The 26863-nt window shown below is 38.3% G+C and overlaps 1 protein-coding gene across 1 annotated transcript in view; it reads left to right on the forward strand.

The window, feature by feature from the left end:
• The window catches only part of pex14 (peroxisomal biogenesis factor 14), a 79801-nt gene that overhangs the window by 47238 nt on the left and 5700 nt on the right, over window positions 1-26863 (forward strand). Inside the window, exons 4-7 of the mRNA XM_055187978.2 lie at window positions 1265-1390; window positions 6685-6770; window positions 11294-11396; window positions 14645-14742. Coding sequence (XP_055043953.1) covers window positions 1265-1390; window positions 6685-6770; window positions 11294-11396; window positions 14645-14742 — 413 coding nt within the window. The remainder of the gene's footprint in view (window positions 1-1264; window positions 1391-6684; window positions 6771-11293; window positions 11397-14644; window positions 14743-26863) is intronic.

The following is a 26863-nucleotide window of genomic DNA, read 5'->3' on the forward strand; positions in this document are numbered from 1 at the left end:
TAAATTATATTGGCATTTGCAAAATTATGTAATACATTTACATTACAATGAAGAAATTAAAATAATGCGTTTTATCTGTCTGGGGTTTCGCTGAGCTCTACCTGGGGAAATATAGCAGAAGGAAATGGACAGACTCTTGTCTTCAGATCTAAGTGTAATGGAGAGGAGCTCGGAGCTTTGGACCTCCAGAGCTCCACGTCTTGGCTACTTCTGCTGCCTATAGTGCCATTAACCCACTTTTCTGAGAGTTTGAATCATTGCAATTATTTGCAAGTTGCAAAGTACAGTCAAAGACACATTTTTATTAAAGGGACACTTTACTTTTTTGAAAATATGCTTATTTTTTAGCTCCCCTAGAGTTAAACATTTGATTTTTACCGTTTTGGAATCCATTCAGCTGATCTGGCGGTCCACTTTTAGCATAGTTTAGCATAATCCATTGAATCTGATTAGACCATTAGCATCGCGCTAAATTACAACCAAAGAGTTTTGATATTTGTACCTATTTAAAACTTGACCCTTCTGTAGTTACATCGTATACTAAGACTGACGGAAAATTAAAAGTTGCGATTATCTAGGCAGATATGGCTAGGAACTATACTCTCATTCTGCCGTAATAATCAAGGACTTTGCTGCCGTAACATGGCAGCAGCAGACGTAGTGATATTACGCAGTGCCTGATTATAGTCACCTGCTATTGAAAGTAACCAAGGGGACTATTTTCGGGCAGATGTGTAATATCACTACACCTGCAGCAGCCATGTTACAGCAGCAAAGTCCTTGATTATTACGCCAGAATGAGAGTATAGTTCCCATATCTGCCTAAAAAAAAATCGCAACTTTTAATTTTCTGTCGGTTTTAGTACACAATGTAACTACAGAAGAGTCAAGTTTTAAATAAGAAAAATATCGAAAGCCTTAGGTTATTTTTTTAGTGCGATGCTAATGGTCTAATCAGATTTAATGGATTATGCTAAGCTATGCTAAAAGTGGACTGCCAGACCCAAAGATCAGCTGAATGGATTCCAAAACAGTAAAAATCAAATGTTTAACTCTAGGGGAGCTGGAAAATGAGCATATTTTCAAAAAAAGTGAAGTGTCCCTTTAAATCTGCCTATTATATTATTTAAAATTTTACCATTACACTTAATCACTGAAACCATGTGTTTCTTGCTCACAGTTGCGATTAGCAATTTAATATAGAAATATAGCCAAAAATGCAGTTCAGTTGCATGTGTTTGACAATATGACACTTTTTCGGCAGGCTTGACAGATGAAGAGGTGGAGTTGGCCATCCAGCGGTCCGGTAGTACAGAAGAGGCACTTGCTGTCAGCGTTACGGGCCCCGCACACATCGCCCATCCGTTTCCACTGGCCCCTGTCCCCTACAGTGAGTATTAACCACAATCACTTCTGTTTAGCTAGGTGGTCTGCCCTGTAACCCCTCCACCCGTGCCCCTCGCTGTGTGTTTTTCATGCTGAAATGCTCTTTAAACATGACTCATCAAGTCTAGTAGATTTTCTCAAACAAATGGTGCGTGACTATATTAAATGAGTCCCCCATTGAAGACGTTGCCTCTCTGCTCTGGTAATCCTGTTTAAACCTTTGCCTGTATATCAATTCAGAACAGGCCAAACGCACAGAAGTCATTTCTTGGAAAAGTGGAATATCATGCTGACATTTTTATAAGCATTCCACAAACACAACTATTACCTTAAGCCGCCGGTTTTATTCTTCTTTCAGATGAGCCAGAGAACATCCCATTTGCCTGGGCGCGTAATTAATTCCATCACGTCGAGTGATGATACGATGTCTGTTATGACAATTTCTCTGCGTGCCCTATGAGTTTGATACGGGAAGGGTCTTTCTCCGGCCTGTATCTTTATTACCTCCACGGGTTATGAGCTCCAGGCCGGCCACTGATTTACCAATCCTGAATGAAGTTCGCATAATGCTTAACCTGTATGACAATGATTCCAGATGTATTCCACCCTCATTTATTGCCACCCCGTCCTTGACTCCCGCCATCTCATGTTTTGTAATGAAAGTGATGTTGATAGGATGGCCGTGCAGTTAGGCTCAAGCCCCACCGAAGTGGGGGTTTATATCAAAATGGCTATGAGAGAATGGCATAATGAGGGAGATCTTCGTGAGGGTCAGCTTGGAAAGAGGGGGTCCCTCTCTTTGATGTCCTTGTTACGGGGACGATGCATAGGTACCCGCATCCATCTCTGTCGGAGTAATGGATACTCTGATCTCTATTTTCAAGCAGCAGAAGGACAGTAGAGCCTTCTCTGAACCCAATAAATTTGAGCGGAGATTGGAAAAAAGGGGAATGGAGGCCATGCTCACCCCTTAAGTGACCAAATAAAAAGTAGGAGTGGAAAGTGGAGGCGGTGAGGGGGTACCGATGTGGAAGAGAAGCTTTGTTCGGACCTTGGTGGAAGTAGTAGATCGGTCAGGGCCGCTATGCTCAAGGACTTTTGAGTTCCCCCCAAATGGCCATTGTGTGCGTACTACACATCATACTATGGCAAGGACACAAAGGAACTGGTACTTGTGAAATACACTTCATTACCAAAATGGCGACGTATCATTACATCAGTTCTTAAAATGGTAGCTTCAGAAAGCAGGTTTGCTTTGAGGACTAGTGATCATATAAGTGACCCTGGACCACAAAACCAGTTATAAGTAACATGGGTGTATTTGTAGCAAAAGTCAAAAATACAAAATTATCGATTTTATGCCAAAAATCATTAGGATATTATATAAGATCATGTTCCATTTCCTACCGTAAATATATATATCTTTATTTTTGTGAGTGGATACAGTTTCTAATGACCTTAAATGCGTTTTTTTTATATTTTGATTTTTTTTTGCACCACCTGATTCCAGATATTGTCCTATCAAAACCATCAATGGAAAGCTTATTTATGTGATCCATGAAGAGTTTGGTTTCAAAACACGATAAACTGCATTTATAAAAAATAGTTACCAAAAAAGTTTATTCTTAATTTTATGCAAAATCTTATATACGCCGTGTTATTCTTTCATCTTTTCTCCCTTTTTTCTCCAAACCGCGATAAACGCCAGTCCTCCTTCTCTGAAGAATGCAATAAATCCGCTTAACCAATCACAGCGCACCATTCCACGCATTGTAAACAACAATGGCGGCGCGTTGAATACACACAGACTCCTAGTTTTCCTCATCTACTTTGTACTTCGTGATCAATAAACAAAGAAAAACAAAATAATACTTTTAATAGCATTGATAAACCCGTGGTGGTTTTCTGAGGTGGGAAAAAAACGTAAGCCACTCGGGCAAAGAAAAAATGCCGTCTGTTGCTTCTTCACACGACGACAACATGAAGCTTCTGTCATGCTACCACATTGACCCCAGGGGATCTTATGAAAAACTTTCCATTATGTTACGCAAAGTCAGCGAAAATCGAGCAGGACCAAAACATTTAACAGCTGATCGCTGTCAAAAAAGTTCAGAAACGACGTCCCAAGGATTACAGCAGCAATGACAGTGTACTTAATATGACAAAGTAAAGCAATAAACCCCAAGAAGCAGTGGGTTACCAGTGCATTTTATAACAGCTAAGGGGCGTTGTTAGGCACGACGCGAAGCACTGGTAACCCAACGCTTCGAGGGGTTTATTGCGTTTATAAAACGGTTACTTCATATGCATAACGTTAGCGGGGTTTTATAAAATAAAACACAAATAAGTTGTAATTATATTAGTATAAATATTACTCTTCCGCCAAACAAAGTAGTTCCTCAGAATCAAGTGTGACTGAAACAGAGCGCAGTTCCCAACCAACAGAGATGCAGCAAAGACACAATGAAAATATGATTTAAGACTGTGGTGTTTATTTTTATAAATCAACATTCATCTAATTTATACATAAACATTTATATCGTGCAACTGTTGAAGTGATGATCAAATATGCTTGGAAGCATGCTTAACTTTTTCCCCGTCAGCGTTTTTTTAAGTTGCCACCCAGTTTTAGTTGAATGTCTTACAGAAAAATTATCTTCTTTAAATAAACATTAGATATCAAATGAAAGAACAGTCCATCCGCTTTCCAACAACATCAAAAAACTTTCATCCTACCTTCATTTGTTGTCTTATTAGTAATCATCACCTCTCAAATTTTCAGCTAAATGCGGAGATAATTCCATTTTTGTGAAGAACTTTGTAAGAGATCAGATTCAGAGCCTGATCAAAACACACGCTAAATCCACCACAACGCTGTTGTGTCGAGTGAATGCCTCAGTGTTTAAGTTGGGTAAGATTGCCCTCTAGTGGATAATAGCGGAAATATCAATAAGACAAAAAAAAACTTCAGAGAACGTTTTCTCTTTATTGACGAAATGTTTTATTTATTGACATTTATCTGGATATCGCCATAATTGTGCAAATGTAGAAAAATTAAAAAATGATTAAAGACTGTGGTGTTTATTTTCATAAATCAGTACACAGCAATAGTGGCGCAATGATACTTGTGATGCGGTCTGAACCGTGGGTTTACCGGGGTATTTTATCACGGCTTAGAACGCGTTTCAACCAATCAGAATGAAGAACCAGAACGAGCCGTTTTATAATAAGTGTTTTGTTTAATGCCATTAATGTTTATTTTTTTAAATCAGTGTATACCACTAGTCAACTTAATGAATATAACATAACTAAGATGTATGCACAATTATATATTGATTCAATGGATTTATAGCATTTTGGAAAAAAAACTTGTCATGGATTTATTGCATTTTGCGGAAGAAATAATTCGTTTTTATAATAAATCTTTGAAAATCAAATTATGGATTTGATCTTTTAATGTTATTATAACCTAAAGACGCTATGTGAAAGTTTGTAACAGAAAATAGTGTTTTTATCTTGTCACTTTCTTGGTATAGAAAACTTTTGGAACCAAAGTCTTAATTTGTAGCAAAAGCCAAAAATACAAAATTCAAAGTTATCGATTTTTCTTTTATGCCAAAAATCATGCTCTTTTTCCTACCGTTAATATATCCAACTTTTTTTGTGAGTGGATACAGTTGCTAAAGACTTCATTTGGACAACTTTAGAGGTGATTTTTTTTTTTATTTTGATTTTTTTTGCACCACTTGATTCCAGAGGTTTTTTTTAAATAGTTGTATCTCTGACAGACATTGTCCTATCAAAACCTTCATCAATGAAAAGCTTATTTATGTGATCCAGGGTTTTCTCAGGAACAATTAAAGTGCAAATCCGGCTATTTTTAATACTGATAGATGGTTAAATTGTGCCACGTTCTGTCTCAAAACTTTGTAACAAATCCATAATGCAATTAATCCAATCTTTAGATCTAAAACACTCTCTTTTTACAAAACAGAAAAAATTTGTGCTTTGCTAGTCTGAAGCGAGCCCGTCTATTTGTATTCAGTAGAGCAGATTTAAACAAATTACAGTAACACACCTGTTCTCTAGACCTCGCTATGTTACCAAATGCAGCATTTTGTATCTGACATGTTGACCTGCCAGAGTCAGACTTGCTTTAATTACTTCTGTGTTTGGTGTGCCGTTAAACATTTGCATGATAATTTCTCCTTCCTTTCTGTCGGCATAGCCTTGCCAGGTTGCCTCATTGTGAATCGAAACGGCTCCTGTGTTCAAAAGCTGGCTAAAATGTAACAAAGAAGTATTTTACCCATAAAGGAAAAAGCTGTCATTGTTAAGTCAACCATATGTCATTCCAGACTCCTTTTGACTTTTTCATGAAACATCAAGGAGAAACTTTGCTTAAAGGATTTATGCACAATTGCTTTCCTTACAAACATGAACGCCAAACTTTTTTGATACTTTTATGCATCTTGAAAGCTTTCCTTCCCATACATTGTAAATGCTTATAGTACATTTTTTCTTTTGTAAAGATGAGTACTATTTATTTGTCATTTGTGTGACCTATTTCTTTAAGTTTTAGGCATTTGCCGGGTCTCGCTGTACAAAAGAAAATCGTCTTCGGTTTTCAGTTTTTTTGGTTGTTTTTGTTTCGCCTGCTAGGTCAACCGTCTCTCTCTGAGAATGAATATGAGGGGTGAGGGAGGACCCTTTGATGTGGACTTTCATTTCCTGATAGTACTCACAGCGTTCGTATGACATTCACACCCCATCTCACCGCTAGTGAACACTTGGTCGAGGTTTGAGCAGAAACTGCTCAAGTGATCTTTTAAACGATTCTCATTTCCATTCCTTTAAGATCACAATTACCCTTAACAGAGTGATTTTCCCCTCAAATATTGTAAGTGGGAATTTCCATTATGCTCAGTCATAGCTGAGGAAATTGCTCATTTTCTGTTTTACAGTAATGTGGTACTTCAGAAGTAGTTTTCGCTTCTGAAGCGCACATGTGATGAGAGAGTTATTGTGTGTCTGTTTCTTTCTTTGCCTTTCTTATCTAAGAACAAGAACAGTTCATATGACTGTCAGCTGAACCACTGACACCCGTGACACAACATCGGAAACACGTATCATTATTCTTTACTCAAAACGATTTACTCAAAATAGTTTTATGAATGAATCCCTGTTTTCATTTCTGTCAATTTAAATGTGCTTTTTACTCAGACTTACTGTAAGACTTACGATAGCTTTTCATACGGTTGCCCTGATTTAGTTTTTTGTTTGTGTGTATCTTTGCAGCTCACCCAGGTTACAGATGGAGAGACTACGGTGCCCTGGCTGTTATCCTGGCTGGAATGGCGTTTGGCTTCTATCACCTATATCGGGTATGTGCCTTTCCCGGCATTTCTGTTGTAACATGAGTTTGTTACAGTGACCGTCAATCTGCGTTACATCATCAGTATGAGCTCATCGCGATGTTTAGATCCTTTCGGAAAAACCCGGTGGGCGGCACACGCCTTTCTTTCCTACTACTATCAATACACGATTTCATGTGGGCCCTCAACCCTCATTGGGTGTGGGGGAGACCCCATGTTTCGGTAACAATAAACCCACACGGCTCACAGGGGCATGTAGACTACGTTACTGTGCTTTATAAGGAAGTCAAATGGAAAACTAACCCCATAAATGAGCATTTGCATGGGGATCTGGAACTTCTGTGATGTCATCAATAGGGGTTCGTTTTTGTGTGTGGGGCTGTTTGGTATTTGCAGGCACATTTGGGTGTAGAAAGCTCTACGCCTTTATAGCCTACATGACTTGTTATTAATGGGTTGCTCCAGCTCTTTGTCATTTTAACAGAAATGCATTTTGCATTGACTACAGGGTTCCCACGGGTCCTTAAAATCCTGAAAGTTTGTGAATCTGGTGGAAAAATTCAAGGCCCTGAGAAGTTTTTGAAAATATACATACATAAATACAGGTCAATGAAAGTGCTTGAATCTATTTTATGCAAGATGTTTTCTGGAAAAAAATCCATATTATTAGTAGTGTAGGATAATATCATAAAATTTCTAGCCTTTTAAGCACACGTGCTAAACTGTTCGCTTTAAATGCTTATATCTTCTGTTGCGAATGTTGATTCATACCAAAATGCTTTTTTGCAAAGTTGTGTTTGACACATGAAAACGTCTCGGGTTATGTATGTAACTGTTGTTCCCTGAGAAGGGAACGAGACGTTGCGTCTCCCTTGTCATACTTACTTCCTGCGTCCCTGTAACGCCGTCTTTGGCAATATTACAGATAGCGATATACTTCCTGGCTCCTGCATCACCTTGTCTTTGTCATTAAGCCTCACCTTTGGTTGAATTTGATATACACATTCGGACGTGCTTACCCCTGGAGGCGTCCCCAAAGTGTCACCGCAGTGACGCAGCGCAAGTTCCCTCGAAAGGAAACCGTAACAATGTATCTTAAAAGGTAACACGATGTAACCTTGCTTTTACATGAAATGTGTCCCCACATTTAGTCTTTGAATTTGAGGTTATTGGACCTGGAAAGTTCTTGAAAGGACCTTGAATTTGAAGTTAACTAAGGTGTGGGAATCCTGTGACTAGTTTGATACAATAGCTAGTTGTTTTGGTAATGTGAAGTAAGACTTGATGGTTCTTTCATAAGCGCCTTCACCGATTCATTTACGTTTTCACTTTCTTGTTAGTCATAAGTTGTGGTTTCTGACACATCACCAAAACTCAAGTCTAGATAAGTACACTTCAGAAAATGTTTTCTCTTTATCTTTCTCTCTTTCTCTCTCTCTCTCTCTCTCTCTCTCTCTCTCTCTCTCTCTCTCTCTCTCTCTCTCTCTCTCTCTCTCTCTCTCTCTCTCTCTCTCTCTCTCTCTCTCTCTCTCGCACACACTAACATACTGTTTGTGGTTTTCCAGTCCCCCGTGTGCCACTCTGCTGTTCGTGGGATCAGTGCCCGCGGCTGTGGTCATGAGGTGCTGCTGTTCCCTGGTGCGAGAGCTTTCGGTGTTGTCACACCAAAGGGAACATCTCGCTGTTGTCACCATATGCCCCATCCTCCTCCTCCCCTTTATTTATGCTATAGTGCACACCACTCCCAGCACCTTACTTATTAGCAACCCCGGTGTTGACACTCATTTCAGTTTTTTCTACCTAAAAGTGTTTATTACTCATACCGGTGTCAACAACGGTTGCGCTGCTGCGAAAGCCTGTCAAGGCCAACTGTTTTCCAGACGGAGACTGCGCACGCACATTACGTATTACAGCACCCAGCTATTCACCAAATGTCAAGTTAATCTCGCCGTCTATGCACTGTTTGTTCGTTCAGGAAAAACAAATCAACGCGTGCATTTGGAAACAAAAGGACTGTGCGCGAGCCAGGCAGAAGCGCTAGCTGGCTGACCTTTGGTGCTTATTCTCAGTGTTTTGAGATGTTGTTCAACAAGGCTTAAACTCTGACAAGCAATTGTCCTCAGAAGGTGACGTGTTTAAATGGAGAAGCCAGCCTGTGGGCTACAAGACTTAATGATGTTGAACCCAGAGTCATGCCCCGATGCTTAATTCTTGGCCTCGGTGTCAGCCATTGAGGCAAATTGCACTGGATGAAGTGAGAAACCACAAGACTTTTGTGGGAGATAAAAAACAAAACGCTCTTGTTTTTCAGCATGAGTGCAGGCTTATAAGTCATGATGATTCACATAGTAATGTTTATCCACTGCTGCATGACATGATACTAAAGTTGATATCTGCAATAGTGTGGCATTAGCAGCAATAGCGTTTTGTTTTTAGAAGCATCACAGTAGTTCAGCCCTTTAAAAAAAAAAATTTTTTTTTTTTTTGAGTGGTTGCACATTAAAGCCTCCAGCAAGGTTAAAGGATTAGTCAATTTTCAAAAAGAATCCAGATAATTTACTCACCATCATGTCATCCAAAATGTTGATGTCTTTCTTTGTTTAGTCAAAAAGAAATTATGTTTTTTGAGGAAAATATTCCAGCATTTTTCTCATTTTAATGGACCCCAACGTGTAACAGTTTAAAATTGCAGTTTCAAACGACTCTAAATGATCGCAAACGAGGCATAATGGTCTTATCTAGCGAAAAAAATTGTCATTTTTGACAAGAAAAATAAAAAATATGCACTTTTATACCACGGGTCTGTTGAATGCTGTATTCTGATTGGCTGAGCACGGCTCCAGACTAACTTTTTTCACTAGGAGCACAGTGGCCCCCAACTGAAAATTTTAGGGGCACAACCAGAAAACTTAGGGGCACACACTGTAAATAAACATGCTATCCAAATATTCACATTTCTACTAATATCACTGTATTACTAATTACTTTAATAATAGATGCAGAAAGTACAATTTACTGTTTTCAAATTCGGTGTCACATCACAAAAAAAGGTCAAATTTACTGGTCGCACATGTGCAACTGGATGTAAAATTCAGTGGCACACTCTCAAATTTTGGTGGCAAAATGCCCCCATTTGGTGGCAGTCTGGAGCCCGCTTCGCGTTGTGCTGCATTTCACCTTGGGTGTGCATTATTTTCTTATAATTCAATGGCCCGTCGTCAATTATTCCTTACTTAAACCACAACTTCTTGTATATCTCCGTCACAGGCCCAAAGATAGACAAGAAGTTGTGGATTAAAAGTGCATATATTTTTTTTTCTTGTCAACAATGACAATCGTTTCGCTAGATAAGACCCTTATGCCGTGTTTGGGATCGTTTATGGCGCTTTTCTATTGCATAGTACCCCACGGTTTAGTTTAGTTTGGGTCGGGTCAGCTCACCTCACTTTGGCGTGGTTAGCTTTTCCATCGAGTTTAGTATCACTTTGCAGTGGGAGGGATTATAGGCGTGTCGTTATATTTGCGCTGCCTGCAGTGACATCATACAAGTGAGAGCGTCCTTGTATATTCCCATACAGTTATTTATTTCTCAGTCCGCCACAAAATTAAAATTGACCACCACAAACAGATGTTTGCACATCGCGTTTATCACTATACCTCTGTCTCACATGACAGTTTCTGTACAAACACCCGCGGCGTCAGCCGACGGCGCTCCGCGGAGCCTCAGTTAGGTTGCATTTAAGCATATATAATGCTGACGTGCTCATCGCAAATGTTCCGCCACACACTGCAAGTCTGGAAAAAACTGTTATGGTGTCACTGATTCTCAACCTGTGGATGTTTTTCATTGATAAATTGGAGTTCGGGAACTTATAGCAGAGCAGATGACAACATGTTTGCTCGAGACAGCGCAAGCTAGCACTAAAGGTAAAGCTAATCTTTTACATTATAGCGATGACGTGACGATTCTTTCAGACCAATCAGTGATCTACAGTGTTTTCGCGTCACGTTTGGTATCAGCTCGGGTCGCTTGGAACCCCAACCGAGGTGGTACGAAAAAAAGTATCGGGTACTACGTACTGCACCCAATTGAAAAGCTCCCAAAAGTGAGCTGACCCGACCCAAACAGAACCGGACCGTGGGGTACTATGCAATGGAAAAGCGCCATTAGAGTCCTTTGAAACTGCAATTTTAAACTGCATTAAAACTGTTAAGTGTTGGGGTCCATTAAAGTCCATTAAAAGAGAAAAAATCCTGGAATGTTTTCCTCAAAAAACATAATTTCTTCTTGACTGAACAAAGACAGACAACATTTTGGATGACATGGTGGTGAGTAAATTATCTGGATTATTTTTTTAAGAAAATGGACTCATCCTTTAAGTTGAATTTTGGTTGGACCACTCTAATGCTAATCGATCAACCCTTTGTCTGTTTGTCAAAGTGTGGCGGCAGAAAGCGCATCCCGGTCCGCATGCCTGTTTTTTCCAATTCCTGAGTGGAATTCTAATAACGTGCCGTGTTTTTAATTGCAGAAATACATCCTTCCCCTCATTATGGGCAGCAAAGAGGACAAGAAGCATCTGCAGAAGATCGAGAGCAACATCGCGGATATGAGTGGCACGCTGACACAGACAGGTGAAGATTAATATCTTCATCACTTTTTCCTCCTTAACATTTTCCTTCATTTATCCATCGCCAAAATCTGCTCACATTTTACAAATGACGGTCCTGTCATTTCGCTTTAATTTGAAATTGCTTGTTTACTGTCAGCTCAGCTTCAATTAATTACGTTTCGCTGAAAAGCTCTTAACCTCGGAATATTAATGAGGGAAAGAGGAATGACAGCGTTTCTTTTTCTTTTTTCTGCCTTCTTAACTGCGTGGCAAGAAAGTTCATTTTAATTTTCGGCGTGGTGGCGTGGCTCCCCGGTTGGGCCCGGAGCGCGCCGGTGATTAAGTGTGCGGTGACAGGTGCGTCTTGTGCCTTGGACAGGTGAGGAATCTCAGCCAGTCTGTCAGAGAGGGATGTCCCTCCGCCTTTCTCTCCTCCCCCTTCACATCCCCCCCTCTTACCCGCTACGCAGCCGGTGTAATTAAACATCCCAGCAACCATGAAAGCGGGACACTTCCAGGAGAAACTTTGTCATGTTAGTGCCGCAGTCGACGTGCAGCTGGACGGCTCCTTCTGAGTAAATGAGAACTCTCTCTCTCCTGCAATGTTTTTTTTAAAGGATGAAGCAGGACATACTTTTTTATTAAGGTGTTTGCAAAGCAATGCCGTTTAAGTATCATTCAAACATTTTGGTTAGGGGTGTTTTGATAAATGCGTGGTAATTCTGCATTAGTCAAAAATGTAAAAAAACACAAATGACTTACATTGTTGTTTTGAACAGAAATGGATTTATTTGAATAATGCATCTATGAACAAAGTTTTAACTAAAGCTTGGGTTTATCCTCGCAGCCTATAGATTTGATTTTAAATAAAATGAAGGGAGCTGCCCAACAGGGTTAAACGTGTTTATATGTAACGCACAATATGTAAAGAAAGATGAAACATTAAATGCAAAGCAGGTAATTGTGACTTATAATAGACAAGACTTTGTTCCTGGTTTAGTTGAAAGTACACGTGCCTTTACATATTGAGTTTTAGCTTTTTTTTCTTAGTTTTCCAAACACCTGTCTCTGTATGAACTGCTGACATGCTTGTTTATATTATAAGAGATTAAAGTAAGCAAATTTGGGGCATATAGGATAAAGCCTGTAGACTGCGTGTCTCCACGTTAATCTTACATACCCAGGCTTTTGTAGTTTGGTTTGGAGGGGGGTTTATCGAAAGGCCAGTCAATTGCAAGCCATAGCGTGCAAACTTGGTGTGGGTTTTTGTATCTGATTATCAAATGAACCTCTTCATTGCCATTTTGGTTCATATATGCAAAATTCCCTCCTTTGTGTTACGCTGCTGGTTTTTAGCAGGATTCCTGTTTTGTTTAGCATCACATTCAGATCGATACGATAAGAGTATTTATATTGTACTGGGTTGATTCTGCTTTTCATATTTGCCCTGTGAAACACTTGTTCCCGACTATATTTTCCCTCTCTCCGTGCCTTCTGCCTTCCGCACGCTTTTCCCTGGAAGATCGGCACCTACCCCCAGTCATTCAGTCAGTCACGCCGCTGATCTAATTTGCTGTGGCTGCACTAGCCAAGTTGCTATTGTAGTTAATGACTGTTTCATTTAACAGTTTGGGAGAGGGTTGCAATTATAGAGTGAGTTTCCCCCTCTTCTCACAACATGAGTAATAGCAAGTGACTGCCGCTCTTGCCAATTGCCCACACTCCTTTGTTAAAGTTGGTGCGTTTCTCAGCAGAGTGATGTATTCCTCGGAACGCGCCTCCATTGCTCCCGTAGCTTTCGAGTACAGGCCTCGACTCCCATTATAATTTCCCAGCAACTTTCCGCACCCAATTAATGAACGCGGCTCGCCGCACGTGCGCGCACGCCGGCTGTAATGGAATTGCGCTTGCTGTTTGGTCTCTTTGTCTGTGGAGAGCATATTGGTGACCAGCTGGCCAATAAAGGCTCCGATGGACTTGGACATATGCAGTGTACATTATATTAAGGTATTTACTGAATAATTTACGCTATACACGCTGTCTCTCTTCTCGCAGCAGCTGCGAAGCCACTTGCAAGATCTCAAATTCGCCCAAATGTTTTCTCCAAAGAGAGGGTTTGACGAAACCCGAGCCACAGTAAATGGATGCATTATTTCTCGTGTTTTAACTAGTCTGATGCGTTTGCATGTGTCAGGTTTAGAAATTGGGAATCGTCATGTTGATGTGGTGGCATTGTTGCTCAGAACAGGACTGCCTTTGTATTCGTAGTGTATAGCTGAGAAATGACCAGAAAAATGGTTTGGTTAATTTAACCATAAATGGCACAAATTTTGGATAGCAGTCATAAAAGATGAGCTGTGAAATATCATCAAGGTCTCCGGGACTCCGTACATAATTATGTAAGCAAAATTATTCTCAAAAGGATTAAATTGTAATTTTTCGATAGACTTAGAGCCATTGTTCCCAGTCATCCAATGAGACATGCAAAGGTTGTGAAAGAAAAAAATAAACACGTTACAGCTCTCATCCAGGCTGTTTTTATGCCAGTTGAGCCCTGAAACCGTGCGTTGGAGAGCCAACAGTCGGCAGCTAATAATATCTGCTGATGTTAATCCAATTAGAGTTGATTTAACACTTTACAGAGCATGATTTATAGAGGCGTTTATTGGTTTTCTGTAACATAATCAGTTTGGAAACTTAATGCATTGTTTGGGAATGCATGTGTGACTGGAAACAGGGGGAGAGAGCAACTTGTGCTCTGGGTTATTTGAAATGATACCCCCATTATTAACACCAACTCTGGCCCTGCTAGGGCTGTTTTTCTTGGGCTTTCTCTAATCCTCACGACCAGCACAATCTGACAATAATTCAATATTCAGAGAGGATGGAAAATGAGCTGTATTTAGGAAGATTAGTGAGGACACCGGTGTCTAGCCCTCTTGCCTCCCAAATGAGCAGGGTTTTTTCCATCTTGTTGATTGTTTGGCGTGTTTGATAGAGGCAGCGTTTCGAACCCGTGCTAATGGAGGTTAAGAGACCGTGATTTGATATAAGAGCAGACGTCGGTGATTAATCTTCTACAAATAGAGGTGTCTTATATTACTGATTGAGCTGAAGGCTAAACCAAAGAGAAAACTACTGCTTGTTGATCGACGTTAATGGTTTCAAACAAACAGGCATGTGGATTTGCGCTGGATTCAAACTAAAGCTGATGTTTCTTGCTTGTGAACTTCTGGTAATTGTTTTGTGTGTGTGTGTGTTTGCATGCAGTAACTCAGTTGCAGATGACTCTGAACTCTGTACAAGAACTGCTGGTCCAACAACAGAAGAAGATTCAGGAACTGTCACAAGAGCTGGCTAACTCACAGGTACACACACACACACACACACACTTAAAGGGATACTTCATTCAAAAATGAAAATTCCCAAACATGTTCCAAACATTTCTTTGTTCTGTTGAACACAAAAGAAGATATTTTGATAAATGATGGTAAGCACACAGTTGACAGCACCCATTGACTTTCATAGTAGGATACACAAATACTATGGAAGTCTATGGGTCACAACCTAACGCTTTTTGGTTTTGGCTCAACCATTCAAAAAATATTTGAGTTTGATTATATTTTTACACAAGCAACACACACATCTCTGCTACAGATGAACATTTTAAGTTTGTTTCTAGTACTTACTATTCTTGGACAATTACACAAAATGTGACAGAAGTGCAAACGTGACAACTTACCCCATAGGTGGGGTTAATAGTAACAGGCAGGGGTTTAGTTGTAACACTTGCTAAAAAATTAAGTTTGCTGGCAAATATTTCAATACTATTTTGTCTATATACTTGAAGTGGATATTGTTTATATATCTGTTTAAAATAGACAGCTATCCACACTGTATTCATTCATCCAGCCCTTTTCTAACAATAGTTTAATAATAAATGGATACAAATGTCTAAATATGTGAGAAAAAGCAGCACAATTATGCCAAAAAAAAATTTTTATGTATGACCCAGTCTGAAATAACCATATTACAGTTGCAAAATCAAATTCTGAGATAATAAGCATCAAAGTCTGATTTTAGCCTTTTATTTCATTATGATTTTAATCTTTGACGTGACCTTATTCAATCAATATTAAAGATATGAATAAAAATAAATTTGACACACGATTTTTGATATGACAGGCACATTAATTTTGTTGGCGGCCAGCAGTCATTCGTGTGTAGCAAGAATTACGCTAACGTTAGCGGTTTTCATATCGTAAGTGCTGAGGGGTTAGTTGTAACACAGCGTTACAATTAACCCTGCTGGGTAAAAATATTTTCAAGCCCACCAAAAAAGTTGCTAAGAGCTGCAGACATATTTCAAAATGATGCTATGTTTTAGTCAACAAGACACTGATTAATATGACATAGCATTGGATTTGGTATCTTACACACCCAAAGTAGAAACCGAAAAAAAAAAACATATGATGAAAAATGTACTTACATGCTACCAAAACACTCGTTCATTAAACCCTTGTGCATTGTTCCAATTCACTACCCTTTCGTGTTGTTAGTGGCCAAAAATGGCCACTAAATTAAACGGCTGTAAAAATGTATCAGATTAATATTTTTGTCAATTTTTTGGATAAACCTGTTGATCAACATCAGTACTGATCAAAACTACCAAATGTTTCCAAAAACGTCATGATTTTAACTCTTTAATTGCCAAGCTCATAAGTGATGCCACCGATTTGAGGAAAAACACAAAATGATTTTCAATATAAAAAGTGATTGTGGACTGAATTTTTTTCACCTTTTTCACAGTCTTGGGCATGGCAAAGATTGGTTAAAACAATTGGCTTTGATTCATTTTTTGTTTTTGTGCAGCATCAGATTTTATTTTTTTCTCCCTCATTTATTGTTTGTGGCCATTTTTGCCCCATTGACTTCCATTATAACAACATTTTTTGATTGCAGAGCCATGACACCTTATTATCATGCATTCTTAATTCTTTGTGGTTTTACCTTTTGCAAAGAGGTAAAATTTGTCATTATTACTGTTGATCACCATGTGGCACCATTAACCCTTTAGTAGCCTGTGCAAAAAACAGAGCTTAATTTCTGGCTTGTACATTACAACACGTAAGGGTAGTACATTTGCCCTGGGTATATTGTTACATTTTTTAAACATTTCAAAGCATTTTCTTAAAATATGTTTAAATATAAGATTTCTCACCAAAAATCATTCAATTTGCTGAAACACAGAGAAAGTTGTGGCCAAATTAAGAAAAATGGCCCCAACAACACATAAGGGTTAATAACTCTCTGGAAAAACATTATACATTTTCCAATAATTTGCGGGAGATTGTCTTTTGGCAGTGTAAAAAATACCGGAAAAACAAAACGCTCAACCATGTGCAACAATGTAAACAGTCCGTGTTATAACCAACCCCGCATTACTTTTTGCCCCGCGCACCCCTACTATTATTTATCAAAATATCTTCTATTGTGTTGAACAGAACAAATAACTGATACAGGTTTAGAACAACATGAGGGTAAATTATGAATTTAAATTTTTTTTGGTTGATCCCTTTAATATCCATTTATTTTAATTTTTATCAAAAAGTAATGGATTGCATCTTTAAGATTTGTCCATTGGTACTGCAGTTGCAGTAAATGACTGCGTGTGGAGACAATGCAACATTTTGACTTAAAGGCTGCTGAAAACTATATAGTCAAACATTCCTCCAGTTTTTGTCATTCTTTACATTGCAGACCAAGTATAAGACAAAAATGAGATATGAATCCTTTAGTAAATGTGACGGTGATAGCAACATTTTTGTCATTTTTCTATGTTTTTTTTTGTAGGACAGCTATTATCAGACAGCAGAATTCTGTGTGTATTACGCAAACAGCAACAAACAACGTAATCAACTGAAATCTCACCTTTGTTACAGTATACGTGACACATGAAAAGGAAACAATAACACTAAAGGAATTTAGTCTTAAAATGGTTAAATCCTTCCTCGGTGAGGTCATTTCTCTCAGAGATATTATGTATGATAGACAACATTTGATGTGTTTGTATGCCGAGTTTACTGTAGGTACAGGCCTCGTGTGCATTTTCCTAAAGCCTCTGTGGTGCACGGTTTCAGGGGCACAGCCTCTATAAAACAAGGCCACTTTGAGTTTAAAACAACATGGGGCATTTTTCATTGACACTGAGTCTGATGCTTCACCCTGATGTGAATATTAGCAGTGACAGGGCTCATATGCCGTTGAGAAGAGAAAAATGTGCGTCAGCACGAGGAGATGTGTCATGGGAGCTCCATAAAGAACGTGCCGGGCCATCTCCGCTAGCTCGAGCAAGCCATGCAGGGACGCAAATTGAACCTGTGCTGCCCTTCCTCGTCTCTCCTCCACCTGTCTTGCCTTCTGTTATTTTTTTAGCTGGGCTGAGACCTCATTTAACCTTTAAAGTTTTGCTTTCTGAGAGTTTCATTATATGAAGACACTTATGTAGCATGACTTGTTATGGCCACGGATTGTCAGGACAAAAACTCAGATTAAATGGATACCTTTTATCTCTTGTTTGATTTAAAGGGACATTCCACTATTTTGAAAATATGCTAATTTTCCAGCTCCCCTAGAGTTAAACATTTGATTCTTACCTTTTTGGAATCCATTCAGCTGATCTTCAGGTCTGGCGCTAGCACTTTTAGCATAAGTTAGCACAGTCCATTGAATCTGATTAGACCATTAGCATCGAGCTAAAAATAACCAAAGAGTTTCGATATTAGTGATATTACACACTGCCCGAGAATAGTCCCCTTGGTTAGTTTCAATGGCAGGGGGCTATTTTCGATGGAATGTCCCTTTAAAATTAGGCTTAGAAAAATATTTCTTGCTTTAAGATATTTAATCTTTAAATGTACTTCAGTGTAAGTTTGATTTTTGCTTGACTAAAATGTTTAATTATGAAACCTAAACACCTTTATTTTTAAAGTATACTACATAACTACGTACTACATTACTATTTAAAGGGATAGTTGACCCAAAAATGAAATTTCTGTCATAATTTTTTTATCCTCATGTTTTTCTAAATCGGTATGAATTTAGTTTTTTCTGATGAACACAACAGAAAATATTGTTAAGTGATGGTAAGCATACAGCTGATTGTAACCATTCTGTAGTAGGAAAACCAAATACGATGGTATTCAATGAGTAAAGGATAGCGGTGTAAGTTGTCACACTGTTCATAACTCCAACACTAAAAAATCTCAAAAATCAAATAGCCACTTTGTGTGATGACGACTTCTATGCTAGTCAACTTCGTGTTCACACGTGGTCAAGATCGCTCTAATCTAACGTTGGCAGATTTTTCTTATTTTTTTCGCTTAAAAAGTAAACATTTGCACTTTATATTTTTTGCAATACAACTTTGTTAAGTATGAATGTTAAAATTATTATTTTATGCAAAATAGAGGAGAACATAACGTGTCTATTGATATTTTAGCTGACGTGTAATGTTGAGCTAACCCTGAGATTTAGCCAACATTAGCACACATGTCAGTTTGGGGCCAGTCGTCACATGCTTTTCACACTGGATAAGTTAACCCCTGGGTTTTTTTGAACCATGGGTTAACGGAATCCTTGGTTATCCGTTTCACATTGTTCGTACTTTACCAGTTTCTAAATTACAAGCATGGTTTCATAACCCTGGGTTAATTTCAGGGACAACCCCGCTTCTAAATTTCAAGTGTAAAACGATCCTTAACCTGGGGTTAAAAGCAGGGTTAAAAACGAAGATAACTCAGTGTTAAGCGCGGTTTGAAAAGCCCTACACTGTCAGAAACTGTACCTTTTCTGTCACTGGGGCTGTACCCTAAGTTTCTGTTTGCTACATTTACAGGAATACAAAACAGAATACAATTTTGGGTAGAGTACTGTACCTTAAGGACCTACATTGTTAGAAAAAGTCAAAATATGTACCCTAGCTGTCAGTGGGGCAGCACCCTTTAAGAAGGTAATTGTATGGACCATTAGTTACAGATGTGTAAACATTTAGTACCAATATGTACCTTTGAAATACTAATATGTATTTTGAGGTACTAATAAATCTCTTTAGTCCCAGTATGTACCTCTGAGGTACTACAATGAAATCCTTAGGTGCAAAGCTGTAGGTTTTGAAACGGTACAGCCCCAGTGACAGAAAAGGTACAGTTTTGTACCTTTATTTCGAGATAGTTAATATATCCAGTTCTGGTTTAATTTTAAAAATTACAATCACAATTAAGTAATGTTCTTCTTTTAGATGATCTAGTGTGACAACTTACCCGCCGATGGGGCAGATTGTCACAAATTAATATTCTCTATTCAACAGTTTACAACTCTGTAATGAGAATATGAGATATGAAAATGTAATGATTATAACATATGTGCCCAAGAGATTTATACCATTGTGATGTATGGTGCTCAGTAAATGTTGGACAGTGTGAAAAGTGTGACGACTTACCCCACTCTCCCCTACCGTCAACTGTGTGCTTACCATCATTTATCAAAATATCTCCTTCAAAATTCACAATACTTCCATAATATTTGTTTTCCTACTATGGAAGTCAGTTGTTACAGCACATGTGTGTTTACCATCATTTATCAAAATATATTTTTTTTGTGTTCATCAAAATAAAAAACTCATACAGGTTTAGAAAAACATGAGGGTGAGTTAATGATGACAGAATTTTAATTTTTGGGTGAACTATCCCTTAAATATGAACTTGGGAAATTTGGGAAAAGTGAAAATAAGTTCAGACAGCTTATTATTGTGCCTATTTACATCTACACTGTAAAAAATTCTTTGCTGCCTTAAATTTATTTGTTGAATAAACTCAGATTTACAAGTCATTTCAACTTACTATTATTTATCTTGACTAGAGACGACTTGTTATAACTGCAGATTAGTTGTTATAACTTGAAAAAAGTCAACTTCATTTTATAAGTTGTAGCAACTCATCTCTTGTCAAGATGAATAATAGTGAGTTGAAATTACTTGTAAATCCGAGTTGATTCAACAAAAAATGTAAGGCAGCAAAGATTTTTTACAGTGTAGCAAAAAAGATAAAATAATCATAACTAATCTTTAAATATAAAGTAACAGACTTAAAAACAAGAGACAGAGAGGAATGCACATGCTTTGGAAAGATGGCAGCAGACATTTTATGATACAGGAATCATTTGTCTGTTGTTGCAATGCAGATTTTGTTGTTTTTATCGTTTGCTAATTTAGTGCATTATGGTGTTAGTATCGTTCAGAAGAACATTCGCCATGATGATAAAGACTTCAAGTGCCTTTTGAAGACATGTGTTTATAATCTATAAGGAATCGTCATCTGTGGCAAAACGCAGCCGTTTTGCATGCGGCGCTCGCTGAAAACACATTGCCATACCTCAAAACGTGAAACTCTGTGCACTTTGTATCATACTGTACTGCAATAAATCATCCCATAACAGGCGCCAAAACGCGCTTTAGAATTGCAACCGAGGGCATGTTTTATGTCCACTGCTTGTTAAGCACATGGGAGTTTTACTGACGCATCTGGATCCTGCAGGAAAACATATGCAAACACATCTGGCCCTGCACAAATCGAAGCAAAAAAAATGAATCTCTCACCCTTCTGAAGTTTGCCAGAACTCCGTACTCACCGCTAGGTTTTCTTTCTCCATACATAAACTGACTTGGCAAAAAGTAATATCTTCAACGCACCTCCGCTGTTAGAGAGACGCCTCTGCTAAACTCCTTCCAGAAAAATGCCTTCACATCGATCTATTGTTCAAAACACTTTCAGCCATCATCCGCAACAGGCACCCAAAGTCAAGGAGAAATGGAATTTTCGCTGTCAAATTCCAGATTGAATTAAAAAGCTTGGGCTTCATTTGTCATGAGTGCCCTGCTGGAAAGCAGCAGTGTATATAAAGTATGCTTCACATCAAAACGCCCATTAAACAAATCATAAAGTCTACTTAGCGCCGATCTTAAATTTTGTTTTGAGAGATGCGGAGCCCTGTTGTCTAGAGCCATGCGAATTTGTTTTCAGGTCCGGAGTGTGAGATTAAGGACACGTGTTTGGACTTCATGTTAAGTGTGTGGTTTTCTCAGACGTCTTTTCGGGGTTCCTCGCTTCTTGCAGAATAGGCCAAGCTTGTCAGTTAAAGCCTTTAATGCGGAAATGTGTATTTAACCCAAAACACATGGGGACTCCTGTTTCTTCAGCTGCTAAGAAACATTTTCTTATATTTTCAAAGCCACATAAGTTTAATACAGCATGAGTACAGATGGCCTTGTTTCACTATACCAGTCATACAAACTGTATATTTGTCTTTGTACACTGTACAAAAAATGTATAAACTTGGATTTACAAGTCATTTTAACTGTATTGACTAAGGATAAGTTGCTGTAACTTAAAGAGCACCTCCAATTCACGTTTTTACATTTCCTAAGTGTGTATTAGTACATGTTAATGATATGCAAAAGGTGTATACCCCAAAGTAAACAGTGATGCGAGTCCAATGTAAACCTGTTTGTTTGGACTACAACAGAGGTATTCAGGCCAATCACAACGTACAGATTAGCTGGCCAATAAGGGACACAGAGCTTTTCAAATTTGTTCGTTTCAGGAAGAGAGTGAAATCTAGAGCTACAAAAATGTACGATATGTGGAAAATAATGTGTTTTTAACCATAAACCACGCAAACACATTTTATTATACCAAATATAGAAAATAACATTGTTTTTTTAGCCATGAAATAGGTGCTCTTTAATATAAAATTAAGTTGACATAACTAAAGCAAATTCAACTTGATTTAATAAGTTACACTCATCATTTGTCAAGATAGTTGAAATGACTTGTAAATACAAGTTGATTAAACTTAAAAATGTAAGTGCAAAACGATTTGTTTACAGCAGTAATTCTCAAAGTGTGGTCCGCGGACCACTAGTGGTCCGCCAAACCCCCCCCCCCAGTGGTCCGCCAAAAGATTACCTAAATTAGGCAAGTGTTTATACAATCGTCACTTATTTAAGTAGATTTTTAATGCACTTGTGAAACAAAAAAATGGATCAGTGGCTAAACCAAAGAGGAGTCAAAAGAAACGATCAAGCATCAACTGAAAGCAGCTAAAATCCACATATCTATTCGTTTTGTAATGTACTAGTTTTTGTTTCATGTGTGAAATCCCTGTAGTTTCAGTGATTTTGGACATTAAGGGGATTTGGATTTTTTTTTAGCATTTTATTGTTACCATTGTTACAACCATAGACTTCATATATCCACCACCTCAGTTTTAAACTAATGGCTCTTTGGAATGACATTAAGTGGGACCTATATGCTGTTACAGTATGTTTAATTGCAGTTTTTTTTCATATGTGCAGTTTGTTGTTCATATTAAGCTGCAACTCATTTCACATTTACTTTTTCAAATGAAATAAAATTCATATAATTATTTCTGAACATAGCATTGCATTTGTGTTTAAAACATTAGTTTTTGACTTGAAAGTTGCATATTAAACTTAAATTTAGCTAATCCTTCCTATTTTGTAGTTTTTTTGGGGGCGTGTTAGAGTGGGATTCTGTTCGGTGGTCCTCAGAAAAAAATTGGAAGATAAAGTGGTCCTTGGGCTGAAAAAGTTTGAGAAACACTGGTTTACAGTGTACAGGTAGTTCCATACTTTGTTTAACCCTTATCGGTTGTTGCTACCGAGCCCCTAAGGTGACATTGGAGTAAAAAAAAGTTTAGTTTCATGTGTTCACGCGAAACCTTCATGTGCAGAATTTTTTTTTGGGTTTAGTTTCACGTGCTCGCGTGAAACTTTCACGGGCACATGTGAATCTATTGTGCACGCACGTGAAACTATCGTGTGCACACATGAAAGCAAAAGTTTCACGTACGCACGCAATAGATTCACTTACGCACATGAAAGCGAAAGTTTCACATGCGCACGTGAAACAAAACGCGATAGTTTCACATGCGCACGCGAAACTAAACTTTATTTAAATTTTGCTCCATGTCCCCTTAGCCGCTCCATATGTTGAGTCTTTAATTTGGTTACAACTTTCTATGTGTTTCAGCAAATGGAAAGGTTTTTTGTGACATCTTATATTGTAAAATGTTTTGAGAAAATGGTTAAAATTTTTTAAAAAACTCAACAATATACCGTGGTCAAAATTCGTACCCTTTCGGGTTGTTCGTGTACAAAAGCCACTAAATTAAACGGCTGTAAAAATGTATCAGATTAATATTTTTTCCAAATTTTCCACACTAATATGCTGTTATGCAGTACTCCATATAACTCAATGTACAAGCCAGAAATTAAGCTCTGTTTTTTGCACAGGCCTACTAAAGGGTTAATGGTGCCACATGGTGATCAACAGTAAAAATGACAAATTTGACCTCTTAGTAAAAGGAAAAACCATGATTACGGTATATGGTGTCATGGCTTTGCAATCAAAAAATGTCGTTATAAATGAAGTCAATAAGGCAAAAAAGCCACAAACAACTAATTAGGGAGAAAATAATAAAATCTGATGCTGCACAAAAACTAAAAGTGCATCAGAGCCAATGTTTTTACAAATCTTTGACAAGCCCAAGACTGTAAAAAAGGTTTAAAATAATACAGTCCACAATCACTTTTTATATTGAAAATTTGTAATTTTGTGTGTTTTTTTTTCATCAAATCAGTGACACCACTTATTAACTTGACAATTAAAGAGTTAAAATCATGAAAATTTTGTAAGCATTTGGTAGTTTTGATCAGTACTGAGGGTGCTTAACAGATTTAAAAAAAAAAAATCTGATACATTTTACAGCCGTTTAATTTAGTGGCTTTTTTGTGCACAAACAACCCGAAAGTGTAGTGAATTGGAACAACCCACAAGGGTTAAATTTCTTCCTGCACACCGTAAGCTATTATTCAAATCCACTGAAAGTCTTTGTTTATCGAATGTTCGAATTGCAAATTACATTTTGTTAAAATCAACAAAACTATCAACTAAAGTACGTTCTGGAAATAACTGCACTTGTGTCATAATTTGGGCACATTTTGTAATACTTAGGGATTGTTTAAGTATCAAAGCTTGTTGCTTGCACCACATCATTTGTGATTATGATCATGATTTATATTGTTTGTTTTGTTAAAGACAGCCTTTTCAATACAACAAAACCGGTAAAAACCCCTATAGACTAACACTGAAGGAGGAACCAAAGCCAACATCTAGTGAGACAGGTTTTTTTGTTGGATCAACCTAGCAACCCACATAGCAACCTCAAAAAATACAACATTGCTATCTATTATCACTATAGCGAGTTCTCATTTGTTAGGCAAAACTTTTTTGTCCTCCTTTGATCTTTACCACAAAACGTCTTTCATTCTCCATTTTGTATCAACGTATGTCTATATTTAAATGGAATCCCGACTATAGGTGAGTTTAAACGGCGTGCCATTCCAATCCAATGATAGTTGTCTTTATTAGCGGCTGCTGGTGGAAGATTAGTTCGTATTTATTTATTTACTGCCATAGAGAGAGAATAAACAGGCTCAAATAAATTGTACAAGCGTTTTCTCCGCAAACGCTCCCTTGGGATTTATTTTCCTCTTGATTTCACCATAAATATACTGCCGTTACCCCGTGAAAATCGCATCGGAGAGGGAAGCAGTTAATTCATTTGCATTCAGACATTTCTTAACTCGCCTTGTTAAGATATTATCTGTCGGTAATGGTCTAAAGGCATTTACTTTAATGTATTCCACATTTGCCGGCTGCCTTACCGCTGCGGTGCAGATACGCTCACATACCTCTCTTGTACGAAATGCTCCACCTCCTTAAATAATTACCTAGACTGTAGAGAAGCTTTGTTCACACTTAAGAGGGTGATGAACCCCGATCACACTATACTGACCTCTCCGAATGGATGGCTGCTCACACAAAGACATGCAGAGAAAACCCTTTAGCGGCAATTAAATGCCCATCACTTAATGTGTATGTGTGTGTGTGTGCTCGTCTCCAAAATGAAGATGAAGTCGCTACCTGAACTTGAAACGCAGGTGCTTTGTAGCCCGTGTTAAAATATTATTTTGATTTTATATCCGAGAAGCGTAAGCTCAGCCTCCGAAGCAATTAATTTTTTTGGTACAAAGGTAAAACGGTACCAGCTGTAATATGCAGGTGCCGTGGGGATTTAGATGGCCATAATGAGGTGAGGACTGTAATAGCAGTGCCTTCATCGGGCCTAATGCGCTCCGTTCAGAACTTATCTGAGGGTTTTAGAAAGAAGAAGAAACCCTGACCTCGCCTCTCCGTCCCTCCACAGCCCTCACTGCAAATGAGTCTGATCCATTTCGGATAGATTCAATTAATTGACTTTAGATTTAATTACATGTGAAAGAGTCCGAGTTATCCTTCTTCTCTCAATTGGGGGTCTGTGCTTTCTAACTAGCTGCCCCTGGTGACTCGGACGTTGTTAATTACACTTTTCTTTTTATTTTCCCCTCAGCCCGTTTCCATCTATTTCCATTTTTTCCTTCCCGGATCTCTTTCTCCCCTTGGAGGGCGGAAGAACTGGAGGATTATGGGGGTTGGTTGAGGGCTGTTTGTTTGTAGATGGTTCAAAGAGTCAGGTACCACTGCGACTCTACAGGAGGGGCTATTTCGCCCCTGAACAGGGCTTGAGGGCCCGGATTAATCTGTCGGAACGTTGGTTTGAATGTGCCAGATTCAGAGTCGGGTATTGAAATGGAGAGCGCTTTGTTGTGTGGGAATATGGTCATTATTTACTAGTGTGGTTTTTCTGCGCTAGTCTAAATGTTTTTTTCTCTGGAAGAGCTTCTGTTTATAAACTGACATTACGAAGCACCTGTCTATTTAAAAAATTAAAATGATGGATGGGATACTTTTTGTCATTTGCTATTCAAATGTTTGCTAGCCACTTCAATTGGCCATCATTCCCTTCAACAATTCATTCCGTGGCAAGCAGTTGGCGATAAGGCTTCTTTTAACAAAAACCTCTCTGACTTGATGAATGCTGCCATTGTTGTGACAGAGACCTCTTATCAAACACCTCTGTCCTCAAATCAGCAGTCTGCAATATGGAAAAATATGTAAAAATGGTATGATTCATTCGCTTGGCCTTTTTTAAAAAAGATCCTGACCTTCTCGCCGGTGTAATTATGGTTTGATAGTTTGACTTTGAGGACTTGCAGTACTTTGATATATTGGCAGTTGAATGCTTTTAATGACAAATTACATTTAAAAGCTACACTTCAGTAAATCGCTGATGGTTTTCGGCTAAAGGAGGCATACTTATATCACAGATTCTGACCCCAAAAGTTAAATAGCGCTTCCACATCCAGGGCCTGGGGTCTCATTTATAAAACTGTGCGTAGATCCTTACTAAAAGTCTACATACGCACAAAAGCCAAAAATGGCGTATACACCAAAAAATATTAAGACT

This window comes from Misgurnus anguillicaudatus, chromosome 13 (genome assembly GCF_027580225.2).
Source record: "Misgurnus anguillicaudatus chromosome 13, ASM2758022v2, whole genome shotgun sequence".
NCBI lineage: Eukaryota > Metazoa > Chordata > Actinopteri > Cypriniformes > Cobitidae > Misgurnus > Misgurnus anguillicaudatus.